Genomic DNA, 25,078 nt, shown 5'->3' with positions numbered 1-25,078 from the left:
AATATGCTGGACTTTTTTTGTTTTAATTTTATTATAATGCACAGATATTTCTCAGAAACATCTCAGTTTATATTTTGACTGGTACGTTTCCTCAGGCTTTAATACCTGAGGTGGTTCTCTGGAGAAATAAAGTAGTAAACTTATTTATTTCATTGATGATGAAGGGGTTAATCATACTAAGAGTAGACTTGAATTGTAATTTTCTTTGATAAACTCTATCATGTTTACAAAAAAATTTGCTAGTTGATTTGACCACCATATTATTGATTTTAGCAACTAAATGTTCGTTAATCCATTATTACTTCACGACTACTTTTCTTCTAGAATAATTTCAAAGGATTGACTTTTCTGTATTGATAATAAAATAATATTAATCTTTTTGACGTGTTTTCATTCCATTGATGTTACATTTTCGTCATTGGTTTGAAAACTTAGAATGATCAAAATAAAACAACGGGATGTAATTAAAAACAGAGCAATGGAAAAACAATTGTGGTCAGTTTTCATTGAAAATGTTCTACCAAAATATAAAACAAGTTTTGATTCCAGATTAAATCAATAAAATTCTGTCAGTTGTTATACTTTATGGTACGATAATGTTATAGAACTTTCGTAACTTTCAAATTGGACCGCGATGGATGTGTTTGAATAGCGGTCAAACGAATTAAATCAGATAGTTTCGAGCTACATTAGACTGTTGATCATTCGCTCCAGTTTGAATTATTATCCAATGCAAAATACTCCAACATTTAACCGCCAAAGTCACCACCAGCGGCTGGTAGGGAGGTTTGGAGGTTTGGAGGGGTCTAACACGATTAGGGGATTATCCCTAGCGGAAATGCGTGAATTATTCCATCACCGTTGTCTTGCGGGATGGCAAACAAAGCGCGGGTAACAGCATCCCTAGGGATACGACGGGAGAGGGGGAATAAGTCGTAAATGGGCGGTTTGCGTCCCGTAGAAACGCCGGGAGTGATGATAATTATTCATCGTTTAATTTTGGAACTCGTGTTTCCGAGCTTGATTCGTACAAAAAATACCTTAACCCTTAACTATTTCTTTCTGCTCGTGAATGGTTTGTTAGGTACCTATGTTGAGTTTCCTGAATGCGTTTTCACTTGTGTTCGGAGTTATATGGCATTCTAAGATAAAATATTTCTTTCGTTAGGTAGAAATTTTAGAATGTTGTTCAACAGCACAGAGGAGGATTTGGCTTATACTACTATCCGGGCATTCTGGACCTTCTGTGCATGTAGTTTAAACGTTTCAGTAACGAATGCTCCATGTGTTCGACAAATTTCTATTATACAACAATGTATGGATATTTACGATGTTTTCCTTTACTTGCACAGTTTGGCCGGAGTCGTCTTCTTCCCACACACGCCACGTACCGTATTTTCGAACTGACCTGTGCATAGGAGAATGCGTTCTTTTTTAAGATCGACATTCTACTATTGAAGATCTTTTGGCAATGGCAGTGATAGTGTATGTGGGAAAAGGGGAAAGAGAAACATGTGGGTGAAGTCATTGCTCGAAAGGGAAAAATATCCTCATGTTAATTTACCCACCAAACTTCAGCCAAACTATAGTATATTTAAGAGTTTGGAAGATCTATTTACGAATAGATGAAGTTAAGTTAGCCTGGAGCTATAATGGTTGCATTTTTTATTGCCAAGCAAGACACTGTTATGAATCAATCCGTAAAGCCTAAAACAAAGTTAACAGCTACATTGTGATACTTTAATACAGGCGGGACACTAAAACATCTGAAGTTCACGGAATTAGTGTCTCAGAATAAGCAAACTCTAAAAAATGTCTGACGTTGAACAGTTAAATAAACAGTATATTTGAAGATTCTAATATCAAAAGGAACACTTGATCCGGTATACGCGCTCTTTCAAACATGTTTGACAGGCGATCAATCTTATGTTGCATCGATTTGAAACTCATTTGACGCATATTCTTGCCAACCTAGCGGAATTGTTTATACTGTATATGTTCAAAGAATCCCTATAGTCTTAATTTAACACATGTTTCCATTTTTTTCAGTACACTACCCGTTGAATCGGCATTTACAATAATAATGCATAGCTATAATAGACTTGTTTTATTGTCACAGCTGCCTAGCAACGATTTATTATTATTTTTGCTGATTCCTCAAATTATTTCTTCACATAACCTAAAGTTGTAGTTGTGTTGACTATCAGTGTGCATTATTATTGTGGTGAATAGTGATAATAGAGTATCGTATGGTGAAAAATAGTGTTCGTACCACGGGCCGAAATGGTTATGCAGCTCTCGACAATACTTTGAGTCGGTAAAACCTTATTTTCGGCCCTAGGTGCGAAATGATAATTTTTTCCAACGTTGTTCATATCATGATGTGGCCGCGGATTAAAATTGCAAAACTTTTGGACTCTGTAACAACGCGTAGGCCTACATGCAGTTTTGTTTACTCTGGGCGGAAATAATTCATTATCACCTTCAGTGTTGTTAAGGCAAACAATCCTTAGTCCTGAATCAACACGGCTTTATTTATTGGCCGTAAAAAAGGACGAAGGCAAACATACGAGAGGAGAATCGAAAGGGTAGCAGCAACACCTGCCGCGGAAAGGGGTCTGCTAGCTAAAACGAAGGTAAAATGTCTATAGTGTGGTGTTTTATGTTGAATTCATTATGTTGATTGTAAACAGTAATACATACAGATTTTTTTTGTTAATCTTTTTGTGGCATAAAGGCCTTTCTATAAACGTCCACGGCATTTAGATTAAATAATTTAAATATTGTTCCCAATGTAATAAATATTTTTTTACCTGAATTATTTGATTTGTTTTAAAATACAAAAACAAATATATTTACTGTGTGAATAAACTAGGTACTTTTTAAGTTTGCAAGATTTTATCATTATTATTTTTAATTTGTACACATTTTTAACAAGTAAAAAACGTGAATAGATTATCCAGAAATATACAATATTACAATTCAGCAACAGTGTTGGTTTTAACTTGAAAGCAAGTACTAAGAATTATTATTAAAGAACCCCGGAATATCTTCCTTTGAGCTTTTATTGCGAATTTTCTCAGATACTTCAGGCTCGACATAAACCCAGATATTTTCTACTCTCTTTTATTCCGCCATCTTGATCTTTAAAGCACAATGGGTAGATCATTTGCAATAGTCAGTATAAATTATGTTTAGAAAAAAATGTTAGTTTAATTGTTGAAAATTATTTTTGAATTGTATATAAGAATACTAAACTCCTTTGGAAGGATCTTCAATGAATAATTTTAAATGTTTTAATGAATATTTATAAACAAAATAAACTTATTCGCTTCCAACGCTTAACCACCTAATAAGACTGTTAGATTTTAATCCGTTGCTTCCCCTATAAGCCAAGATTTACCTCAATGCAAATTCGCCAACCAACAGAATAATAAGGGGCTCCCTTTGCTATATTAATCGTATTATCTTGGTAAGTTAAGCCTGAGATATTCCATTCTCCATTTTCTTGCAGAGAAGTTGTACTGTGACGCAGGATTAAATAAACCCTTAGGGACATTAGGGGGGAAGGGGGGAAAACAATCTTCAAAACATCTTGTTTGGCGAATATTTGAGAGAAGGTTTTATGCAAAAGCGCAGATTATTTAAGAATGGAAGGGTTATTTTCTAGTTCTAACTTAACGTCCTAGGACGCTAGGTTTTACACATTATTACAGGCTAGGTCACATTGTTTCAGCTTAATCTAGGCAGGTGGCGATTTAGTCCTTGGAGCCTAGACGTTCTAACTCATAAAACAATTAAAGAACTACAAGGAAAATTTCTAATCCCACAGTATACTAGATATTTAAATTATAATCGCTCTGGTGTTAAAAAAATATTTTTGGACGATAAATAACTCTTCAGCAGCTGTTTGAAACTATCCAAGATGGCCGGTAGCCTCCAAGGACTCTTATTGGTGATCGGCATGATTTGAACCCGTAGTCCCGCAATTTCCCACTAGAGCAATTCGATTCCAAAATACAGCAAATCGTTTAAGTGTCTGGGAATGTACATGTATAATAACGTATCCAAACAAATCTTATATAAATGAATTAAAAATACTAATCATAGATAGATTCAAAGATTACTTTTTGTCGGATTTATACAAAAATAGTTATTTTCCACCTAAGAAACCTAGTGACTAACCAAATAACACTGCGGACTTTTGCTAAAATAAAAATAAAATATTATGTAAGACAGCACAAAATGTCGGAAAATAATGAGATAATCCCTAGGAGTACTATTCCAGCAAAAGATATGAAATGTGTGTTTTCAGAGATGTTTCAAGAAGACGGCAAGAATGATGGTAGTAAAAAATTGGCCATCAGCAAAGTTGGAGGAAATGTATCCAGCAAACTTACACGTCACAGCTGACTATTCGTCATCAGACGACAAACTTGGCTTGAGGAGATGAAACTTGGCGGGAAAAAACAACTGTGAGCTTTTGGTAGTGGATTTTTTATGAAATAAATATTTATAAATTACGTAAAAAAAAAATCTTGATCAGCATCGTACGTGTTGGTTTTTTTTTCACTCGTTGGTAAATACATATAAAATATGGTAAGTGGTGATCGATTTCGATTGCGCACTCCAATGATCATCATAATCAATAGGCAAATCTATTGGTCTACTATTGGTCTATCTATTGATTCGCCTATTGGGTCTGATGATGATTGGAGTGTTTAATCGAAACGATCACCATTCACCATCTTTTATATGCATTCATTGTCTTGTAAGTAAACAGTATAAGTGTACAAAACAAGTGTTATTTGACGCATTTTTGTACTTTCAGGAAATTTCATTAAACCAAGTCTTATTAAGGTGACAGCACGTATAAACGTCATACAACAATCAATTTACTAGCCTCAAAAATATTCTCTTAACAAAATGGATAACCATCCTCTTTAGAGAGAAGTAGACAAATGTTTCTAAACATTCCCAATTGCTCTCTAACGGTTTTAAACACATCAGTAAAGAATCCCGGATGAAGCCTGAACAGCTGATTCGAAATAGACAACAAACGTCTTCTTGTCCAGGAATAAAGGGCTGGAAATAACTGTCAGTTCTGGAGCTGGAGAACTAAGGAGCTGTCTCGACCCGTCACATGTGATCACTGGAAATGTGTTTGTCAATGAAATTATAAGTGTTGTTAATTGAAGGTAAAATTAGAGCTTTTGAGTGTCATGTTGAATTGTTAGTTTTCAATGTGAACACATGATATACTACCCTTATTTATTTTACGAACAAATTGAAAGAAAGCACGTATGTTCTCAGTACTTAGAGAACAATTGAACACTTGCATACGACAAAATTTACTTGTAAATAGTTTTTTTATCGGTTTTATCGTTGTGTTTTCACACTTATAAACGTTTGTAAGTACTTAACGTAAAAATAGATTGTTTCTATTTTATAAATACTATTGGTTATTTCAATAAAAGATGATTTATCTTTTATGTTTCTAAGCTTTATTAAAACTAGTGTACATGTTGCTCGAAATCGAGCAATTGTAAAGAAGTACAGGAGTTACATATAAACAAATGACTTGTTGAAAACTGATAATAGTCATAATTTCCGATGATTTTAAAAGAGTCAACTAAAAGATTATTCACTAATAGAAATACTTACAATTTAAATAACAGCCCTATTCCAGTTTAAAGGATTAATCTTTAACTAACAAACTGCCCATGGACGGGAAAAGGTAAGCTTACAATTTTAGTCAACGTAAAAAAGCTGACAATTTTATAAAGTACTATACCTAAGTTATTTAGCCAATTTGTAGACAATAAGGTGTAGGCTACTTTAAACTCTTCAGAACAGTGTTAGGTAAAAACTGGCAGAAATCTGAAATGTTATTTATCATAGGCATACTCATAAAAAAAATCTTTAAAATAAAAATTTAATAATTAATAACTTAAATCATTTTATTATTATCATTGTAATAAATAATCATCAAGTTTAAGATTAAATAAACCTACCACATAGCCTAGTTGTTTTATTTTTTTTAGATCAGGTGTCTGAAATTGTGAAATATGCATTTGACAGTTCTGGTTGTTTACTTTTAATTGCCAGAGCAAATGTAAATATTGTGAATTTTCTCGTGCTTCCATGGAAACCAATTAATATTTAATTTCTGACAACAGCTGGAGTTTCAAAACAATGTTTGTTTCCCATGTTAATCTTTTGGAGAAATACGAAACTTTAAAGGGCCCTAGGGCCTCACTCTCTAATTATTTATCTAAAAATAAAGTTTCCTGCACAACTTCACGTTACGCTCTTTTCAATGACACCAAAAACGTGTCATTCGGTTCAGTAGTTTCAGAGGAGTAATTGTCACAAAAATCCTGCTTGCGTATTAAATAAGTATAGATACAAAATTAGTATGTGATTCCTTCCCTAATTTTTCACGAAACCTATTACAAACTATACTTACAGGATTTCTATAAAATCATGGATATTCTGTGATAAAAATTAACCGAGAAAATGTGACGGTTTTTATGTGTGAATTAAAGTGGATGCAATACAACTATCTACTATCTTATGTTTAATATGGTATATTTATAATTAACTTTGCTGGATTTTCAGATTCCCTTGGTGATCTTAATGTTTAACACGTATGCTTATACGTTTCGTAACACTTTGCCAATAACGAGTCCTAATAGTAAAGTAATTCTCACGAAACTAATTATATAATAATAAAATATATCTCTTTGACCAGTTGGTGAAACTTTAAGCTTCCAAGTAAAACGTATTTCCTTGTGGGCTTTAAAACAATTTTCAAAAAACTGTTTCACCGAGATTGCGTTTCTCAGAGCACTCTCACTCTCCACTCACCTCCCTCGCACTCAGGCAGAATTTCGACATCCTTTTATCCTGATCTGTTTATTCAAGAGCGTAGTCTAATCCGTCCGTGACTGATGGGTTTGGGCCGTTTCCCCGCAGCCGACCCGGGGCTCAACAGCTGATTGATACGTCGCCTATCCGGGGCCTGGCTAGAGGCTAGAGGCCACTCTACTGGAGGCTAGAGGCCACTGTAGTGTGATTGATAGAGTCGTTACTCAGTGATTTGTCTTGTTAAGGATCTCGACCGAGGATGTTCTACAATGAGGCTATGGATTGAGATAGTTAACTTCAACGTTGTTTGGTTGCCGTTTACGGATAGAGTCAAAACTCTGTATAGATATACTTTTTTAACAGTTCAATGTAGTTCGAAGTGTATTATATTTTGTTAGTTATATATTTTAACGCCTGAATTGAAAAAAAAGTTTGTGTTTATGATTAGCACCTTACTTTGTATGATTTCACGTCTGTCTGTGAAGCTTAGTAGTTGTGTTAACCTTCAAATCTGAGGGTAGCCAGTTCGATCCCAAGCGATATCGATTTTGAGCCAAAATATCTTTCATTAGTCTTATAAACGTTATCTGACAAAAGGTCAACGTTAAATAGTACCAATACCAGCTTGAATCGCTAATATTGTAGACAGAACACAAATATATATGCTTTTAAGCAACACAAGTCAATGAAATGATTATTTTAAACCAAGCCAGCTTTTAAAAAACAAACTAAAAGAAGATGAAGAAGAAGAAGAAGAAGAAGAAATGAAAATACTTTTTTATTGATGCAAACATTATGACCACATGGTCCTTTCTTAAAATTTACCTCTTTTGCATAAATATAGACCTAGCAATAAGTTTTTTATAAGTAGATTTTTATCAAACGATATATTGATTAATTGGCAAAGAAATGTCAATCCACCAATAACTCTTTTATTGGCATTTACTTAACGTATAAACTTATAACATGTCCCTATTACACCACTTAACCATAATCAATGTCTTAACATCCCATAGAAGACATACGACAATATCTGTCAAGTAAAACACCTTCACAGCGTCACATAATTGGATTGCGGTTACATCTATTGTTGGCAAGCACAGAACCATTTCAACCACTCCAGCATTGCAAGTGTTGCCAAAGTGACAAAATCCTTTCCCCCCTAAAGTCCCGGAGGTGAAAGCATTTTCTCGGCGAATTTAAAAAGCTTAAATTAAAAACAGTCTCAATAATCCTGCAGTAGACTTTCCAGATGCGAATGAAAGGGAGAACAAATTGGGGCTCTTCTCGCAGGAATTCAAGAATGTTTATTTTGAACAAGGGCCCCTAATGGGGGGGAGGGGCGGGCACTTAGCTCCGTTCTTTACGTTTTCCGACGCGACTATTTTCAGTTTCTCTCGAAATAAAATTCCCCGGATAGCGTTAGAGTTCAGGCATTAGCTGGGCGGGTGTTAATTGAAGAGTGTTATTCTTGGACAAAGGTTGTGTTGTCTAGGTCCTCCTGCGACACCCGACGATGCGAGAGATAGTTGGGGGTTGAGAGAGGGGGATGTAGCTAGTGACGACATAGGGGTGATAACAAACTTGTTGAAAAACACTGGGTGTCGGTTTGATTCAGTAAAATCACATAACGATACTATACTGTGGTAATATGGTGTTTTACGGGGTGAGTTTTTTAAAGGTCACGTGGTGTAGCCATGACCTAATAACGTAAGATGAGTCATGACTTATCACGTGTTTTATTATATAGATTATTGCAAACATTTCCCATCAAAATAGATGAAAACAAGTGTCCACAGGATTTCGCTTGGCTTGTCATTTGCGAATGTGTACATTGTGTTCACCAGCTTTTTTACGAACTATATATTTTTTTTAGGAATTTCCATTTCTAATTTTCACTACTGTATGGTTCTCTGTGTCGTTTTCTTTGTGATTTCCGGTTGGGCTTGTGTGTATTAATCTTGTTGTTTTCTGTATCATTCCACCTGATACATGATTAGATTCCAGATCCCGAAATGTCATGAATAATTGTTGTTTTTAAATAATATTTTGTATTTGTTTAAAGTTATCGAAAAGACTTGAAGCGAATTTTTCCAGTTATTTTCTTACAAACTTGATTCAAAAGTTATATTGAATTTATATAAAAATTTAAATGTAATCTATATAAATTGCATTCGACTTTCTAACAACCATTATATGGATAAAGTAAAATCAACACAGTCAAACAAGATAATCCTTTAAACTCTAAACTTCACAGTAGTAGCTAAAAGAGTTACCAGAACAACATAACCTTATCAGGGCGTGCTTGGTTGTTTATGTGTGTTTTGTAAACGTTGAACTTTCCGTGGATAACGCTATGGTATGTATTTCACAGAGGTAGACTAAAGTTAAACAATGATGAAACTTTGTGAGATAACCGGGGGTTGGTTTTGTTTGGGAGATATGAAAATTATAAATTATGAGTATAAAGTCGGCTTGGTAAATTGAAAATTACAACTTTATAAAGTTGACGAATTGTGATGTCTCGATTTCTGTTGTATGTTATAACTGGCGCTATATACCCTGTGGTAATATTATGGTGGATGTGACATAATGTAACATATTTTCCAAATATACCTTAACAGTAATTTACAATGTATTTTAACCATAGTTATCTGAAAAATAGGAATTTCTTGCACTAATTATAGTACGCAAAGTAGCTGATTCCTGCATTTACTTACTGTACCGCACTCATTTAACTTTGTCACACTCATTTTTCTTTCCCGCACTCCAGTGTTTCAACCAAACAACACCAAATTAAGTGATTGTATTATGCACGTAATACGGGTATGCTTAAAAACAAGTTGAAAACTCTTTAAAATTGGTCAGCTGGCGCAGTGTTTATTTGTCATATTTGACCATTGATGCAACGACTTAACTTAACCTCCTGTTGTAGCGAGTAAACGTAAACATCACAAACTAAAAATTATTAAAATGACTTCAAAGTACGTGTCTATGATTTGTAAGATTTTTTCCCTCAATAAAGCAGCCAATTAATACATAGTTGGTTGCGCAACATGGCTGATTTCCAACCCAAATTAAAACAAATAGCTTCATTTGTTGAACATCGCTTCGTTTGTATCGTAGACACAACCGGACCTAGTTGGGCTGTTGCTGTGTGTGGCCTCGATTTTGTTAATTAATACAAATGTAGATGAATTTGAATACTGTAAGTCAGAGTTAGGAAACACAACTGAATTGCGTTTATAATGGTTAAATTATATGTATAGGGTGTGGTATATAAATAATTGATTGCGAATTTTAGGAATTTAGTGTGAACATAATTTTGTTTATAAAACTTGGAAAATTATTAATTATTGATCAAGTTTCAGACATATACATTTAGAGGCAATTTCAAACTATAGTGCCATCTGTTTGATACTCTAAGTAATTTTAAACTAACTTTTACAAAAGATATTAGAAATCCATGTGCTAAAAATGCAACAACGAATAATTATAATAATTGTTAACTATACAACTCGAAGGACGGTATCATGACTCCAGCCTTACTAATTGGTTTAAGCTGCAAAACAGATAACAGATGAGATCTCGCAAAACATCTAATGAATATGCGTAGCTTCAACCTTCCGAATTCCCAGATGTGGTTTGTTTTGTTGATTTTCTCATTTTTTAATGATTCAAGTTCTTTATTACATAATTACAAAATTACATTGTATTGGAATAGTCAAGTTCATGATTCTTTATTCAAGGTAACAACTAAAGAAGTCAAAACTATTTGGGGTGAAACAGCAAGTTCTAGTGGTTCGATTTTAAGTATTGAATGGATGGAGTGAATAGGTTTAGAATTTAAACATACTTTGCAATTAGGAGTTTACAAAGGTAAAGTCTAATTTAATTTTCTAAGCACACATTTTTGTCAGCTGAGGGATCCATCCCTTGTAATTCGTGTACAATCTTAATAATATGTTAATAATATGTGTTAATTATTGCTTAAGACCTCATATCATACCCAGGCAACGAAATTTAAAGCCTAAACTGATTAAAATGTCCCTAAAGTAAAAAATAACCCGTTCAATTTGTCCACACCAAACTTTTTACTCCCCAATCCGTAAATTAAAACAAATGACCCCATTTGCACGACAAGGCCCATTAAATGGACCAGCCGTGGTAGCGGAAGCCTACATCTCTGCCTTCATCCAACATAATCGCCATTATTCATCAAGCCCGTGCTAATTGGTTGTAGCAAAACAGCTGACCGAGCGAGTTCCCGCCAGAAAAAACAGCTGATTAATCCGTCGCTCAGTATGACAGCAGCGTGGGCGATAACGTGGGGGAAATTAATCCGTCTGTAGAAAAATCTACTTTGATATGTGTCAGATGTAAGTTATAAATCCGATAGATGAATGTGTGTTATTCGTTTGGCGTTCTCCTAGAGTATTCTAGTTTGTGTAAATAAATATTGTGAAATAATATCTATAGGTAACATGTGTACAATCATAGCTTTCTCTAGTACAGAGTCTGTGTATTACAGATAAATTCTCAGTCACACACACCCTTCTGTGTATTAGAGGTGGCTATGGTACAATAGGTTCCTTGACGATGGTTTAACTACATTGGGAAAGGTAAATACTCAAACTAACTGGCGTAAACTAGCTTTTGGAAATTTCATTGAATTTTAATCTAAGAATTTTCTTAAGAAAAGGTTTTCAGTTTTATATTCATGACTAATATAAAGAACATTAACCTGATGAAGGCTGTCAAGTAAAAAAAACACAAAAACATTGGTTGATTACAATTTCTACGTAGTTATAAATAAATGGAAGGTGTTAATACGGTTTTTTACCTCATGTAGTAAAAGTTGTAAATAAATAAATAATAGTTGTAATAAATAAAGGATCCACTCAATTAATTTTTCCCAGCTCAAAAATTGTTTCAAATAAAAGGTTTCATTCAAATGCTATATGATTTATCTATCAAAGTTCCAATTTTATTTTGAGAACATATAGCAACGAGGTAAGTTTTTTTGTTTTTTTGTAAGTATATGTTAATCGAGAACATTTAAATAGAAACTTATCCAGGGGAATTAGTAAGTATGTAATTATTATAAGAACATACTGAGAGGAGTTTGTTAATTATTAAAGTTTAAAAGTATAAACCATCAAAATACAATATAGGAAATCCTGAGGATAAAGATAATATTACAACGAACTTGACGAATTCACGTGCTTTTAGGAAGTTAGAAAAGTTTGATATAAAGGGAAACGGGATGAGTTCCAAAACTAAACAATGGGAAGAGAGAGATGACTTTTGTTCGTTATTTCTATCTTAGAAAAACGTATTTATTCGTTTATATCTGAAGTAAAATTATTTGTACGATTTTAAATGAATGTATATTCAGCTACATAACATTCAACGCATAACATTTTTCCATAATTATGCTTAGAAGGAAGAGTCCATCCATTATTTCAAGAGGCAAAATACAATTATTTGTGTGTGCAATTGTTATTGGTAAGAACACCTGTATGGCAAAAACATTGTTAATGATTTAAAGCACTCTGGGTTACGGTAAAGGGTGACATACCGGTATCCAAATTAAAACAAATCACCCAATTAGCAAAACCCGGTGGTCGTTATCCCTCCCCCTTCCCCTTCTGTATCCGGCTGTACGTAGTCCGTGCTTTATTGATAACAGGGATTCATTATTTCTAAATCTAAAGGTCCAATCTGATCTCTTATTACGAGTTGTAGAATAGTATAAAGTTAATACAATGTCTACTACTATCTAAAATTGATCCCGAACTTTTGAGAAAACTGGTAGTCGCTCACCTATCAACCACTTTTACTTAAATAAAAGGTCTCGAAGAGAAACTTCCCTGAAAAATATTAGTTTTTCGATTAACACTCTCCTTAGGCACGAACACCAATTAAATGGTTGTATTTAACCACTTTCAATTATTGAAGATACATTATATGTTACATTTGTTTTAATTCAAAGGTTTTTGTTTAATTTTCCCCTAAATTAATCTTTGTATTCTTTCGAGATGTTAACATGTTTACGATAAAGTTAGTAGTTAGTCGTACACAATAGATTATCATCAAAAAAGCAAAAATTACGATTGAGATTTGGCTGTATAATCAATGGTAAGTGTGTGTTAATGTTTTTACAGTAGATTTAAAGACCCACATAACTCTAAGTATTCTTGCCCTGTTTCGAAACACATGCATGACAACTAGTTTATCCAAACCAAAAAGCACAAGCTAAATTAAGCGTTGTTTCCTTATCAACATGTTGCACAAGTGTTGATTTAACGAAAGTGTTATTGACATTAGCTAATCGATTCAGTTGTCCGCCATGTTCACAATGGCCAGACAGGAAACCAGCCGTGAAGGCACAATAGCAGAAAATCGCGACAACTCGCACAATGGTATTGTGGTCATTATAGAGATTCTTCATTGTGCGGCCACAATGAAGATCGGTGTTTTATAATAGGGGGTTTCTTCAAGGTGTTTGTTAGGAGCGTCGGGCGCGCCTTGACGATTTGATACGCGATTTCAGCTCTAAACGGGGAATGAGCGTGTGTTCAACGACTGTGTTTTAGACAAATTGTGATGGAAAAGAAGACAGGATACGTTAAAAAACTGAGATGGGACAGGAGAAATACTGGGTACCCTACTTATATCTTAGAAAATGTTGCAAACCAGTTAGAAAGTCTTATCTTTGAACTACAAGTAATTTTAAACTGGGGCAAAATTATGAATGTGTCAAATCAAACAATCTGTGTCAATTCCAAGCGAGATCGTTTCCAAGCGAGTTGTTGTGGTGTGATAACATTCAGAAATTTAGTGATCATTAGGGTGACTCTTGTAATTTCTGTACTACAGAAAAATCTCATATGTTTATTGTTTTACAGTGCTGCTATTGAACCAGATGACACGATACTGAAAACCAACACTCCCTTTCAATACTAATGAGCCGTTATCATGCAGGAAACATTCAATTGTGTGTCAACCTAATTAAATCACAAAACACAATCATTACAAACACAAAGGCCCAATCCCCACACAACGGCCGGAGTGATTAATTCAGTGAATACAAAAGATATACAAAAAGAGTAGCAACGACCAACAAAGTAGCTTGATGAGGTTTTTGTCGCTTAAAATGACATGGCGACGTTTTGACGTAACATACGTCTTACAATGGACGTCATGTGACAATGGTGACGTCATGATTGATTGAATAGACAAGTGATGTAAATCAATAAACTAATGGATATAGGGTGGGTTTTGGTTCTGTGGGTGGGAGGTGTGGAAATATAGACTATACACAAGTCGTCCAAAACTAGTTCATTTATATTACCTTAGCCTTTTCTAGATAGTAGCTAAATTTGTTAAATTAATATGATTGATATAGGGAAAAATTGCTATGATTGGGGTAAAAGTCTGAAAACAAGTTAACCGAGTAAAAACCAAGATAATTTACAAACTAAACAATACAAAAAGAATTCCAAATAAGTTTATCTAAACAAAACTAACAGTGCCTGTTTTAATTTTCCCTTACAATATTGATTGAATGCTTTTGTGGTCCTCCTGAATTCACCTAAAGAAACATTATGTCAATAAGAAAATTGATACCAACTAACACTGCAATGTTCCTAATAACATATCAAAAGATAATTAATAGTAATGGGTAGTAAAGAATGTATTTATTAAATTAGAGGAAAATATTAAAAAGGTCGTTTTAAATAATAAAAGTAATTTGTAAATTATTATTAAAATAATTTATTATTTGTAGAAGTGGAATGAATTTACAAAACACTTCGTGGGTCGCAGATAGTATTGAGGATTTTTTTAAATTGGGGAAATAAAAAAAGCAAATTGGATTAATACAAAATTTGCTAGTTTATGGAGTGTTTTAGACACACGAAAAAATTTATTATTATAAGTTTTCATAATGTAAATTAGAACTTTTGTGTTATCAATTATAAATCAATTATAACTTATAACAATATTTAGATCTATTTGTTTTCATCATTAAAACAGAAGCTTAAAGGTAATTTGTGCATCAATATCCAACACAACCATCACACTGTATTATAGCTTTCAGTCCAGTGGTAATCTTCTATTTTAATATTTTACACCGCTATGAGCACTGTATTCACCGATGCGATGGGTTATTTCACGCTGCAAGATTACTGTTTGAATATTTTATCGATAAATTTAATGGAAAAGCTTTAATAACTAAACATGTGTTTTATGTGTAGGATAAATAATGAAAAATGTAACTAGATAAATGACGCATTGATGGATTGGTTATATTGACATTCAGACAAATCATAATAAGCCACCTAAAATAATAAATGTGTAATAATGTGAAAACATATGTGTAGTGTCGACTATTTTGACGCATTATTTACGTTGTTCACGAGACACTCCAGTTTATATAATTTATCTCAAGATGGCTACCCGAATCCACTTCCATCTGTTCAACATCATAAAACTATTAACAGTTGGAAACCGTAAATTAGGGTTATTTGAACCGCTGAATTAAATTAACTCTTCTTTTGCAGCTGTTCGAACTTAGCCAATCAACGGATCGAACTCCAGATGTTACGCCAACATAATTAATATCCTTTTGCGATCTTCATTTATCACTTGATAGACTACAATAGGCTTCTGACGTATTTTCTGATATTTGCCAATTATTAATACGTACATCGGTATACAGTTGTATTATTGAAAACTAAAACAATATTGCGTTAGGTAAACAATATGAAATGCTTCAAATACTTTACTTTTTGTTGAATATTAGGCACAGTATACAATTCTTTTTGTACTTTAATGAAATTATTCGTTGTCAAATTGTTTCACACAAGCATCCCCACATAGTTTTTGATTATGGCTTATTAATGTATTTCAATGCACTCCTTGGACAATTTGCAAGAATGGATCGGTATTAAACATTATCTATTACGTATCAATCATCAAAGTACAATGTGTCAAACTTATATAAATGGTGTAAGGTTAGGTTGAAATCCCAAATTGCCAAAAAAATTATAACGTAATCTATATTTATTTTGTACAAAGATTCCAATTGAAAAAAAAGAAAAACGGAATGAAAACTGCGCTGCGAACTGCCACTTGTGGGCTTTGCCACAACACGCAAAACTTATAAATATTATCGGATTTTTTTTCAAAAACAACATACAAATGAAATAGGTCTATAATACGCCACATCAGACAGCCTACCTGCAACTTGTAGAGTAGCGTTCCTGCTGGCCACAGTCCCGGCAACGTTGGTCGCCACGCACCAGTACACACCGCTGTCTGAGTCCTTCTTGCCGTGCTGGACTCTCAGGAAGAACAGCGAGCCTGCGGGCAGGATGACCCGGTGGCTCTTAGCCTCGTCCACGGGTGCGCCATCCTTGTACCACGTGACCCTTGGCTCAGGTCGACCCTCGGCCTTGCAGTTTAGGGTGACGGGTTCGTTCCGAGGCACCACCACGTCGGAGGGGTGCTCAGTGATACGCGGCGATCGGTATTGGCCTGAAACAATAAAAAGTTTTAATTTGTATACATAATTTCCATAAAAATAATTTTTGGATGAGTCAAGGAACAGATGGTAGGTTATCTTGAGCAACAATCGGAACAAGCAATGCTACAAAACGTTTTCACAGTCATCCGGCTCGAAGGACCAAAATGTCTGAAGTTGGTGCTTTGAGAGGTCGTATGCATGAATCTATTTTGTTAAAATTCCAATAAAACATAAGCTAATATATTGTTTAGATTACATTATACTGGTTACAACAAGGGTTACAATATTTTAAGCTACTCAACCAAGAAGTTTATTTTTTACAATTCCCTACAACAGTTACTGTATTATTATTGTTTAATATTATGACATTTAAATGTAAATAAGTTCAAACCTTTCGTAGTACTATAGAGAAAGTGTTGGTGATAAATCACAATCATTTAAATAACCGTAACAGGGTAACAGCTGTTTACTTAACATTTGGAGGAACTATTGGAACTAAGGAGCGACCCTGTACTCGCTTGTAAACTCGGGGTGGAAACAATGTTATTTGCAAATGTCAGTCTGGCAAGTTGCAGCGGCAACAGCTGGGTTTGTTGTTGGGAGACAACAGAATACATCTGTCGGGCAGAGATCAACAACCTCGCTCAGCCACGCTTCGGCACTTGTTTGTGGCCGAGTTGTTGAAACTGAGAAACTCCTATATATAGCTCTTGATTGTAAACCAACCACGTGGTTAGTGGATTAATCCGAGAGAAGTTAGTGATGTGGTTTTCGCAGTAAATAGTCCTTGTTATGTAATATTTTACCTTTCCTGTACTTGGGAAAAGGTACAGTTAAAGAGATTGGTGGGGTTTACCAAGATTTCCAATAACTTACTATCATCATGTTTATACGTAGAATTTGTATGTTTATTCGCATGTTTGTGCACTTTTATGAATGTTTCGTGGTTCAAAAAGTAAAATATTAGATCGACTTGAATCCAAGACAACATTTTTAGATCATCTTAGCATCTTTAGACTATTTTGAATTGAGTACCTAGTAAACTTAGAACCCTGACTAAAGTCTCAGCTGCTCAATATCATTAGACTTTTTTGATTGCCTAACTTGGTGGATAACTAAACAAAGCTAGTCTTAGCCAATAACCTCCTTGTTGTAGTATTTTACTCCATTCCATACGAAGCTTGTCACTCGTTGTGTTCGTGTATCACGAGAAAACATCTCCAGTTCCCAGTTCCTAAGGATATAAACATACAAACTTGCCCATCAGTAACCAACTTTCACAGAATACGACCCCAAACAGACTTCCACTTACTCTACTCAAGTCAGCTGACTCCAAGGCACCACCTGCGAATCTGCCTACAGCTGAGCCAACAAGTGATAACCACCCAGCATAGACAGGCACACTGCGCAGGCAGCAGGCAGCAGCCCCAGCTATCTCGGCTAAGTGCAAACCCTGCTCGCCCCATAAACATGGACCATTATCTGGTCCAGACGGAGCCAGGGGCCTCCCACGAGGAGAAAAGGTCGATTCACACACATCAGTCCAGTCACAGTTCCGTTACAGTGCAGTTGCAGTCCAGTTACAGTCCAGTCGCAGTTGCATCCGCAATTTCCCAGTCAATTGTCCGTCAGTTGGTTTCAGTCAGTCTTCCGTCTCTAATATTTACAGTAATTTACAGTCAAAAAATTTAAATTTTAAACCTATATTCTATTAAATTATCATTGTCCATCTTGTTGATTGTTACAAACAGTACTCAAAATACAAACGCAACCATTTTAACAACAATAACACTATTTTCTAACCTCAAACAGTTCCGTCAGGCGTCCGAAGAATCAAAAAGTATCGTTGGAAAGAAATCTGAAATTGACTGACGGATGCCAGCAGAGTGACTGACGAGACTGCAACGGATGAGTGTAGATAGCGCAATAGAAAATCCATCAAAGAATATTTTTGATAACTGTGACGTACCTGAAGTGACTTTACTGTGACGTGCCGTAACTGATGTGTGTGAATCGACCTTTGGTCGTCACCAACACCGACGTGGGCACAGTGGTCCGTAGCAGGATGTACGATAATTATCGTATCCGCACCAATAATTTAACCACCCTTAGGAGGTTAGAGGTTTCTGTAAGTATAAGTTGAATATATTTGTGAGTCCTACCAACACAGTGTTTGGTTAGCTATTGAGCATTTCCTGTATTTCTATTTGTTTTGGCGTGTGGTGAGCTGTTGAGCATTTCCTGTATTTCTATTTGTTTTGGCGTGTGGTGAGCTGTTGAGCATTTCCTGCATTTCTATTTGTTTTAAACTACTTCTCCGTGATAAAGTTATCCGGCTCGAAGGACCAAAATGCATATGTGGTCGCATACCTTAAATAACTTTGTTGAAATTGTAATCAAACTATACTTATATTTAAAAAGAATGTAAAAAAGAACAAATCCAAAGTGGTAGATTAAACAAATGGAAAATAATACCAACCATAATATGACACTGTTTTTTATTTATGGAGTACAACTAAAACTGTTGAAAACTTAACTGTCAAAAACTGTTAAATCTATGACCACATATAAAAGGAGTAAACGGTCTAATCTTTAATCTATGCAATGACGTAGAAACCAATTATTTTGGTGGCTTCGTCATTTAAGTAACCACTGACCGTATTACCAGCAAAATTGAGTGATTTCTGACCTTTTTTGATAATTTGTAGAGGCTGCTCTAGAAACCAATGAAGTTCAGAATATCTTGTAGTATATGGATAACGTTTTTATCGTGTTTTCACTAAGAAAGGTTTTTAAAGAAACAAATTATCATCAAATATCTCCCAAAAAGAATTGGGTAGTTTGATATTACAAGATATAACATTCGCTCTGGCCTTGCCGCCTCTGTACCCACGCTGGCTACGAGGTGGTCCGCCAATAATCCCTTGTTATTACTTTCATGATTTACTGTGTTTTGGACGCTTGAACGTGCTGCTGTCAAAACGTCCAGTTCTAATGATTCTGATACGTTCGGAACCGACGTACAGCTTATTGTTATATATCTTGGCTTATGTTTGTTTGATTGTGACTTAATCATTTCTTGATTGCTATTTATGAGGGGATTAAAACTGTTATGTTGGTAATTTGTCTTGTCGGTGAAAGTATTCGAAATTTGGATGTAGTGTTTTATTCGGTTTTGAATGTTGTTGTATAAAATGATTTTTTATAGATGGTGCTAAAATTAGGCAACTTTTTAAAGTAATTAATTGTTTATCAGTTTAATTTCAGATAGGCAGATTACTGTGCAATTAGAATTCAGAAAAGCCTATCAAAAGCCATCAAAGCCATCAAAAGCGAGCCCTTACAACTTCGAGATAAACATAAAATTGGTTTGAACTAGCGTTTCATTCCACGATTTCATTTATATCTCTCTAGTAATTATGTTATCAATCGAAAGGGCAACGTTACGAAAAGACCAAAACTTGCACATCTTACAAAAAAAACAGAAATGTCGATCACGTAACCGTTGTTTTCTTGTGCATAATCCAACAATTGTGTCCTTTGAATGTTTCACTTTCAACGCTGAAGGTTGCTGTTCCGATCCCAAACTACCATTCTGGGCCATGATTTCATTTATTATTAGCTCAAGTAATGATGTTATCAATCAAAAGGTCAACGTTAAATGGTAAAAAGAACAGAATTCGCACATCTTACAAATAACTAAAGAAATGTCAACCACGTAAAAACACACAAAATTAGGATATCTTAGGCAACTTAATTGTCACTGGTCTGATTCTATATCAGTTGATCTGTGCTGGATCATATTTTGATGAAGTGTTCTGTAGTTTATCAGTGGATTTATGGGACTCATATTATCAGTGAGACATAACTTCCGGGAACATCTTACCGCTCAGCGACCATTGATTTACAGACTCTTCTATCACGACTCTACAATGTTGGTGAAAAACAGTAAGATAATTAATTTTCGTATTGATTTGAAAACCAATATGAATTTTGTTATGACATTTTGTGGATTGAGTTGTCCATCACAGAGGTGTTGGGTTATATTATTTCTACTTCAACGGCACACCTACAGTGTCGTTTGGATTCCAAACCATTGGGCCCTCACTTAGTATTTTGCCACTGGTGATTGGAGAGATTTGAACCCAGGGTCTTTAGAGTAGAAGTCCTTTCAAAAATATACATAGCATGTAGTTTTGATTGTTATGTACCTGTCAAAAAACTCATTGATGAAACAATACTGACTTACCTACTGCCATGGCCACTTGTACCCAAGCGGGTACTTGGCCTATCCAACACATTGTCACCAGTTCTTTCGGTCCTCCGAATCTTCCCCTACTAATGTAATCTTTTCCACATCCTTCCGGACTTGATCCCACCGCCTAGCCTTTGGACTTCCAACTGGTCTCCTTCCCTCGGATCTCCCTTTAGTACCTTCTTCAACAAGCTCTCTGCTTATGGCCTCTCCTTTAATACCGGGGTCTCGGAATGTATCCCTTAACTCTTGGAAATTAAATTCATATTGCTGTTAATAAACATTTGTTCAAAAAATAACTAAAAGCAACTCACACAAAAGGAAAAATAATTGCAAAAGGTTCTTGAAACTGGGTAACTCAGTAAATTCTAAACCCTCTACATTAAAAGGTTGAACATTCCCCGTTTGTTTAAAATATGATGAAACACCTTGGGGCAAGTAAAGCTTAAAACATCTGTTTACCAAGGATAATATCTCTTTCTTAAGGAATTATTAGCCCTGGTGTCACGGGGTTGGTGAGAAAACCTTATTTCTCTTGAAAACAACATCGTTGTTTTAGGGGATGATTTCTGAGGGTCGTCAGAGGATAATGTCATTGTTAGTCTTCTCCAGTGAAACTCAGCTCTCTATTTTTCTTACCTCAGACCATTACTGATGTGATTTTAATTTTAACAAGATGGTTTTGTGGAATATAATCTAACATTTTTAAATGTATTTAAAATAGCTTGTTACGATTAAATGTACTAGTTAACCACCCGTGCTCCGCCACGGGAATATTGTCAGCAACAAAAGAAATAATAAGTAACAAATACTGTTTATCTTTGTATTTTATTTAGGGCTTGTTTAATTTTTTACATGAAATAGAATTGATAGTTTGCCTGTATGAACTATTTTATGTTAATCAAACCGATATATTATTTTAACCAAATGAATGTTTTATATTAATTCGAGTTTCATTTGAAAAATAAATAGTATACGAACTGGGCAATGCTGATAACCTAATAAGCAGCTATTTATGATATTTAGATAATTTGCTCAAGTATATTCCTATATTCGTCATTTTTTTTCATTACATTTGTTGTATGGAATAAAGATAGTCACTTAGCCTACATGTAAATCACGCATCAGCAGTTGGTCGCATTTCACGAATCTTTGACCCATACTGTGAGTAAAAGCTGGGTTTACGTTGGCATAGTTATGGAATGAAGGGGTTGTTATAAGGAAAATAGTATCCTGAAACAACATACAGAGTAAGATCCTGGAATAACATACCAAATAAATAAAAACAAATTAATTATTTTATTTATTATTTTTATTTATTTTTTATTTATGTTGAAAGTGATGCTAATTTTACAAACTGCTAGTAAACATAAAGTAAAAATTCGCTTAAATAGTTTTCTTTCTATCCTTTTACCTCTCTGAACGGTTAGCAATTGATTTGTGAAATAAACTATTCTTCTTAGTACGAATTTTATCGACCACTAGGCTAGCAACTCCCTATTACTGTATTAGTGGTAACTACATCGAATTGTATTGGAAAAACTATTCTGAGGACGTGAAAACTTAAAATTGTATCTGTTAACACACAGAGACAGTTGGTTGGTTGTTGGTTGCGCAGTTGATGCTTTCTTGACATTTAACATGTAAGAAATAAATACTTCACTGAAATTGAGGTGTAATAGTAGAACGATTGCGTAAGTTATATCGTCTTACATTATTCCAACAGCTAAGATGTTACTAATCGATTTCAATACAATAAAATATTCAATAGCCTAAAAAATTCGCATACCGTATTAGTAAGGATGGGACAGTCAACCAAGCGTATATTATAAACAGATGGAATCCATTACTGTTAGCTAAAAAGCTTAGGAACATTGAAAGGTGTTTCAGTGTTCCTCAGATTAATTATAAAGTGATAACAGACAAAGTCCAGACTTGCAGACAGACAGACTAAACAGCTGATTTATTCGTGGCTTGTTGAGCTGTGGATAATTAATTCACCAGCTGAGGATTTATGTCCGACGAGTCCCATTGGTGGAAACTGACTCCTACGATGAGAATTAGAAATGAGTTCTTTGTCAGCGATTCGTGAGAACTTCTCCAGAATTTTAACGATTTCAACCATTTTGCAATTAAATTATAAATTGAAATTGTGTTTTAAGTGTTGGAAGCCACAACACACTTTGTATGCAAGCATACAATGCCAACGGTATAGGAAGCGCACAGTAGTGCTAATCTCTTCACATACAAATGGCGTAGCTGTCAGCCATGTTATTTATCGTCGAGTGAGAATTACCATTTATCATACGTTCTCCTCTGCTCGTTCCGCAATCTATTGTTAGCCTACTCAAATTAATCTTAATAGATATTCGTTACTTATTAGAATATGCCTCATGGTTTAAGTTTAAAATGCAGAAGCTCTTCCTCAATTTTCATGTGATATACAGACTAGTTAATGAACTCTATGGCGTTTTTTTACCTTTAATTTTGGAATCGAGGCCATATTTTCTAATAAAATGTGCAAAATAAAATAAAAATTACAGTATTGGTTTCGAACTCATTTATTCCCGATGACTCATTCTATCCTTCATTGCTATTAAATATACCTTGGAAATATGTTACAAAAACTGTACTATATGTTTTAAAACGTGTGTAAGCTTTCGAATGCGATAAATTCTTCATTTTTGTTTGTTGGTCCGGATAAATAAAAGAATTTAAAAAAAATTTCAGTCGTATTATTTCCAGAAAATTAATTTCTGCGATTAAATCACCATCATCAGTCCTAGTACAAGGTCTTGTTCTTTCCCATAACAGGGGCGTCTTGATGTTTGAAAACACGTGTACACACACATCACACATAAAACCCCATAACTTTTCATTTTGATTATGTGTTAACACAATACAAAAAGTATTTAAGTTCAATATATAAAGCACAATAAACATTGCACAACTAACTACTAATATACTGTTTATCTACATATTTAAACACTAATTTATCTTTATTTTTTAGAATAAATTACGTCCAAATACTTACAAAATCCCACTCAATTAATATAAATTAAAAACAATCCAGAAGAGTGCTGCATTAATCAAATTAACGATAAGCCAAAGCCAGATGGGAGGCAATTCATCAATTTAAATCTCAGAATAAAATCCGGCGATGCATCATCGTACGTTGAAGAGCCTACAGCTGATCAAGTAATCCTATATCAGGGATTGGTCTGAACTGATTTGATCCACTTTTGGTCCATAATGACGTATCAGGTTGTCCTGGGCTTAGGTAGATGGCATATAAGAATTTAAAATATTTATTTGTTAGTTAGTGATAATTTTAAAATAGTAATAAAAATGTGAAATACCTTCCGATGGAAATACCGCACTAGGTTAGGTTGGGTTGTTTTTATTTAACAAAATAAATTTACTTTTCTTTAAAATGTTTGGTTGCACAACCTAACCTAGCTCTCTGTGTCAAACCAATAAAGGAGACTACTTGTTATAACTTCATTTCAATAAAGCGATTGGTAGTACATTTTGATTCTTCATTTAAAACACAATATACACGCATGTTTCCTTGATTACACAAACAGGAAATAATAAATGTTTTAAGACAAGTAATACTGGACAGCTGGAATCAGCTGTTCTATTCTCAGCTGGGATCCTATTGTTGTTTCCAGGTCAGCTGGCAATGTATTTTACGCTTTCTGGTCACAACTAGCGTGAAAATACAGCTACAGCTGATTTTGTTTTACATTTATGAGAAAAATAATAAAAATACAACTAAATGTGTAATAAAAACTACAAAACGTACCCAGGTATGAACACACACTAAAAATCACATTTCAGACAAATATATAGAAGTCTACTCGCATTAAAGTCAATATTTATGTCCTAAATCAGCCCAAACCAACCTATTCTCACTGAAAACCACCAAGTCTCCCCAGAAAAGATACGTCTACTATACAAACATCAATTTCCTCTAGGAATTTGGTTACTTTAAGCAATTTTAATATAAACACAAAATGGTCCAGTACATAAAAAATACGTCCAACAAAACTTGTAACATATATGTTTACTAGTTTTCTGTTGATTAAGGTTCTTATCACGCCTATTGGGTCTGATGATGATTGGAGTGTCCATTCGAAATCGATCACCACTTACCATCTATTATAAGTATTTACTGTCTGAGTCAACAGTAAGTGTAAATATATGTTACGAATGTTAGACGTATTTTTATCGTACTTCCAGTAATTTTAATAGCACGTGCAATGCTGATCAAGAAGTTATTTAAGTTATAAACGCTTGATGCTGGAGGGGTTGTTTCCGCTAAGTTATCGATTAAATTGAATAAATCCAGCGTTTGCTGCTCAGGGAGGCTTGAATGGTGAATGATGAATATTTGATTATGGAAACATGATCGACGG

General features: G+C 34.4%; 1 protein-coding gene across 1 annotated transcript in view; it reads right to left on the bottom strand.

Moving 5' to 3' along the window:
- The window catches only part of LOC129002027 (roundabout homolog 2-like), a 255,645-nt gene that overhangs the window by 168,117 nt on the left and 62,450 nt on the right, over window positions 1–25,078 (bottom strand). The window contains exon 3 of the mRNA XM_054429523.1: window positions 16,117–16,413. Coding sequence (XP_054285498.1) covers window positions 16,117–16,413 — 297 coding nt within the window. The remainder of the gene's footprint in view (window positions 1–16,116; window positions 16,414–25,078) is intronic.

Source organism: Macrosteles quadrilineatus, unplaced genomic scaffold, assembly GCF_028750875.1.
Source record: "Macrosteles quadrilineatus isolate MER2022 unplaced genomic scaffold, UCM_ALF_1.0 Scaffold_9__3_contigs__length_116548681, whole genome shotgun sequence".
In the NCBI taxonomy this organism is placed as follows: Eukaryota; Metazoa; Arthropoda; class Insecta; order Hemiptera; family Cicadellidae; genus Macrosteles; species Macrosteles quadrilineatus.
The sequence above is the reverse complement of the archived record's forward strand: the minus strand, read 5'-3'. Positions and strand labels throughout refer to the sequence as shown.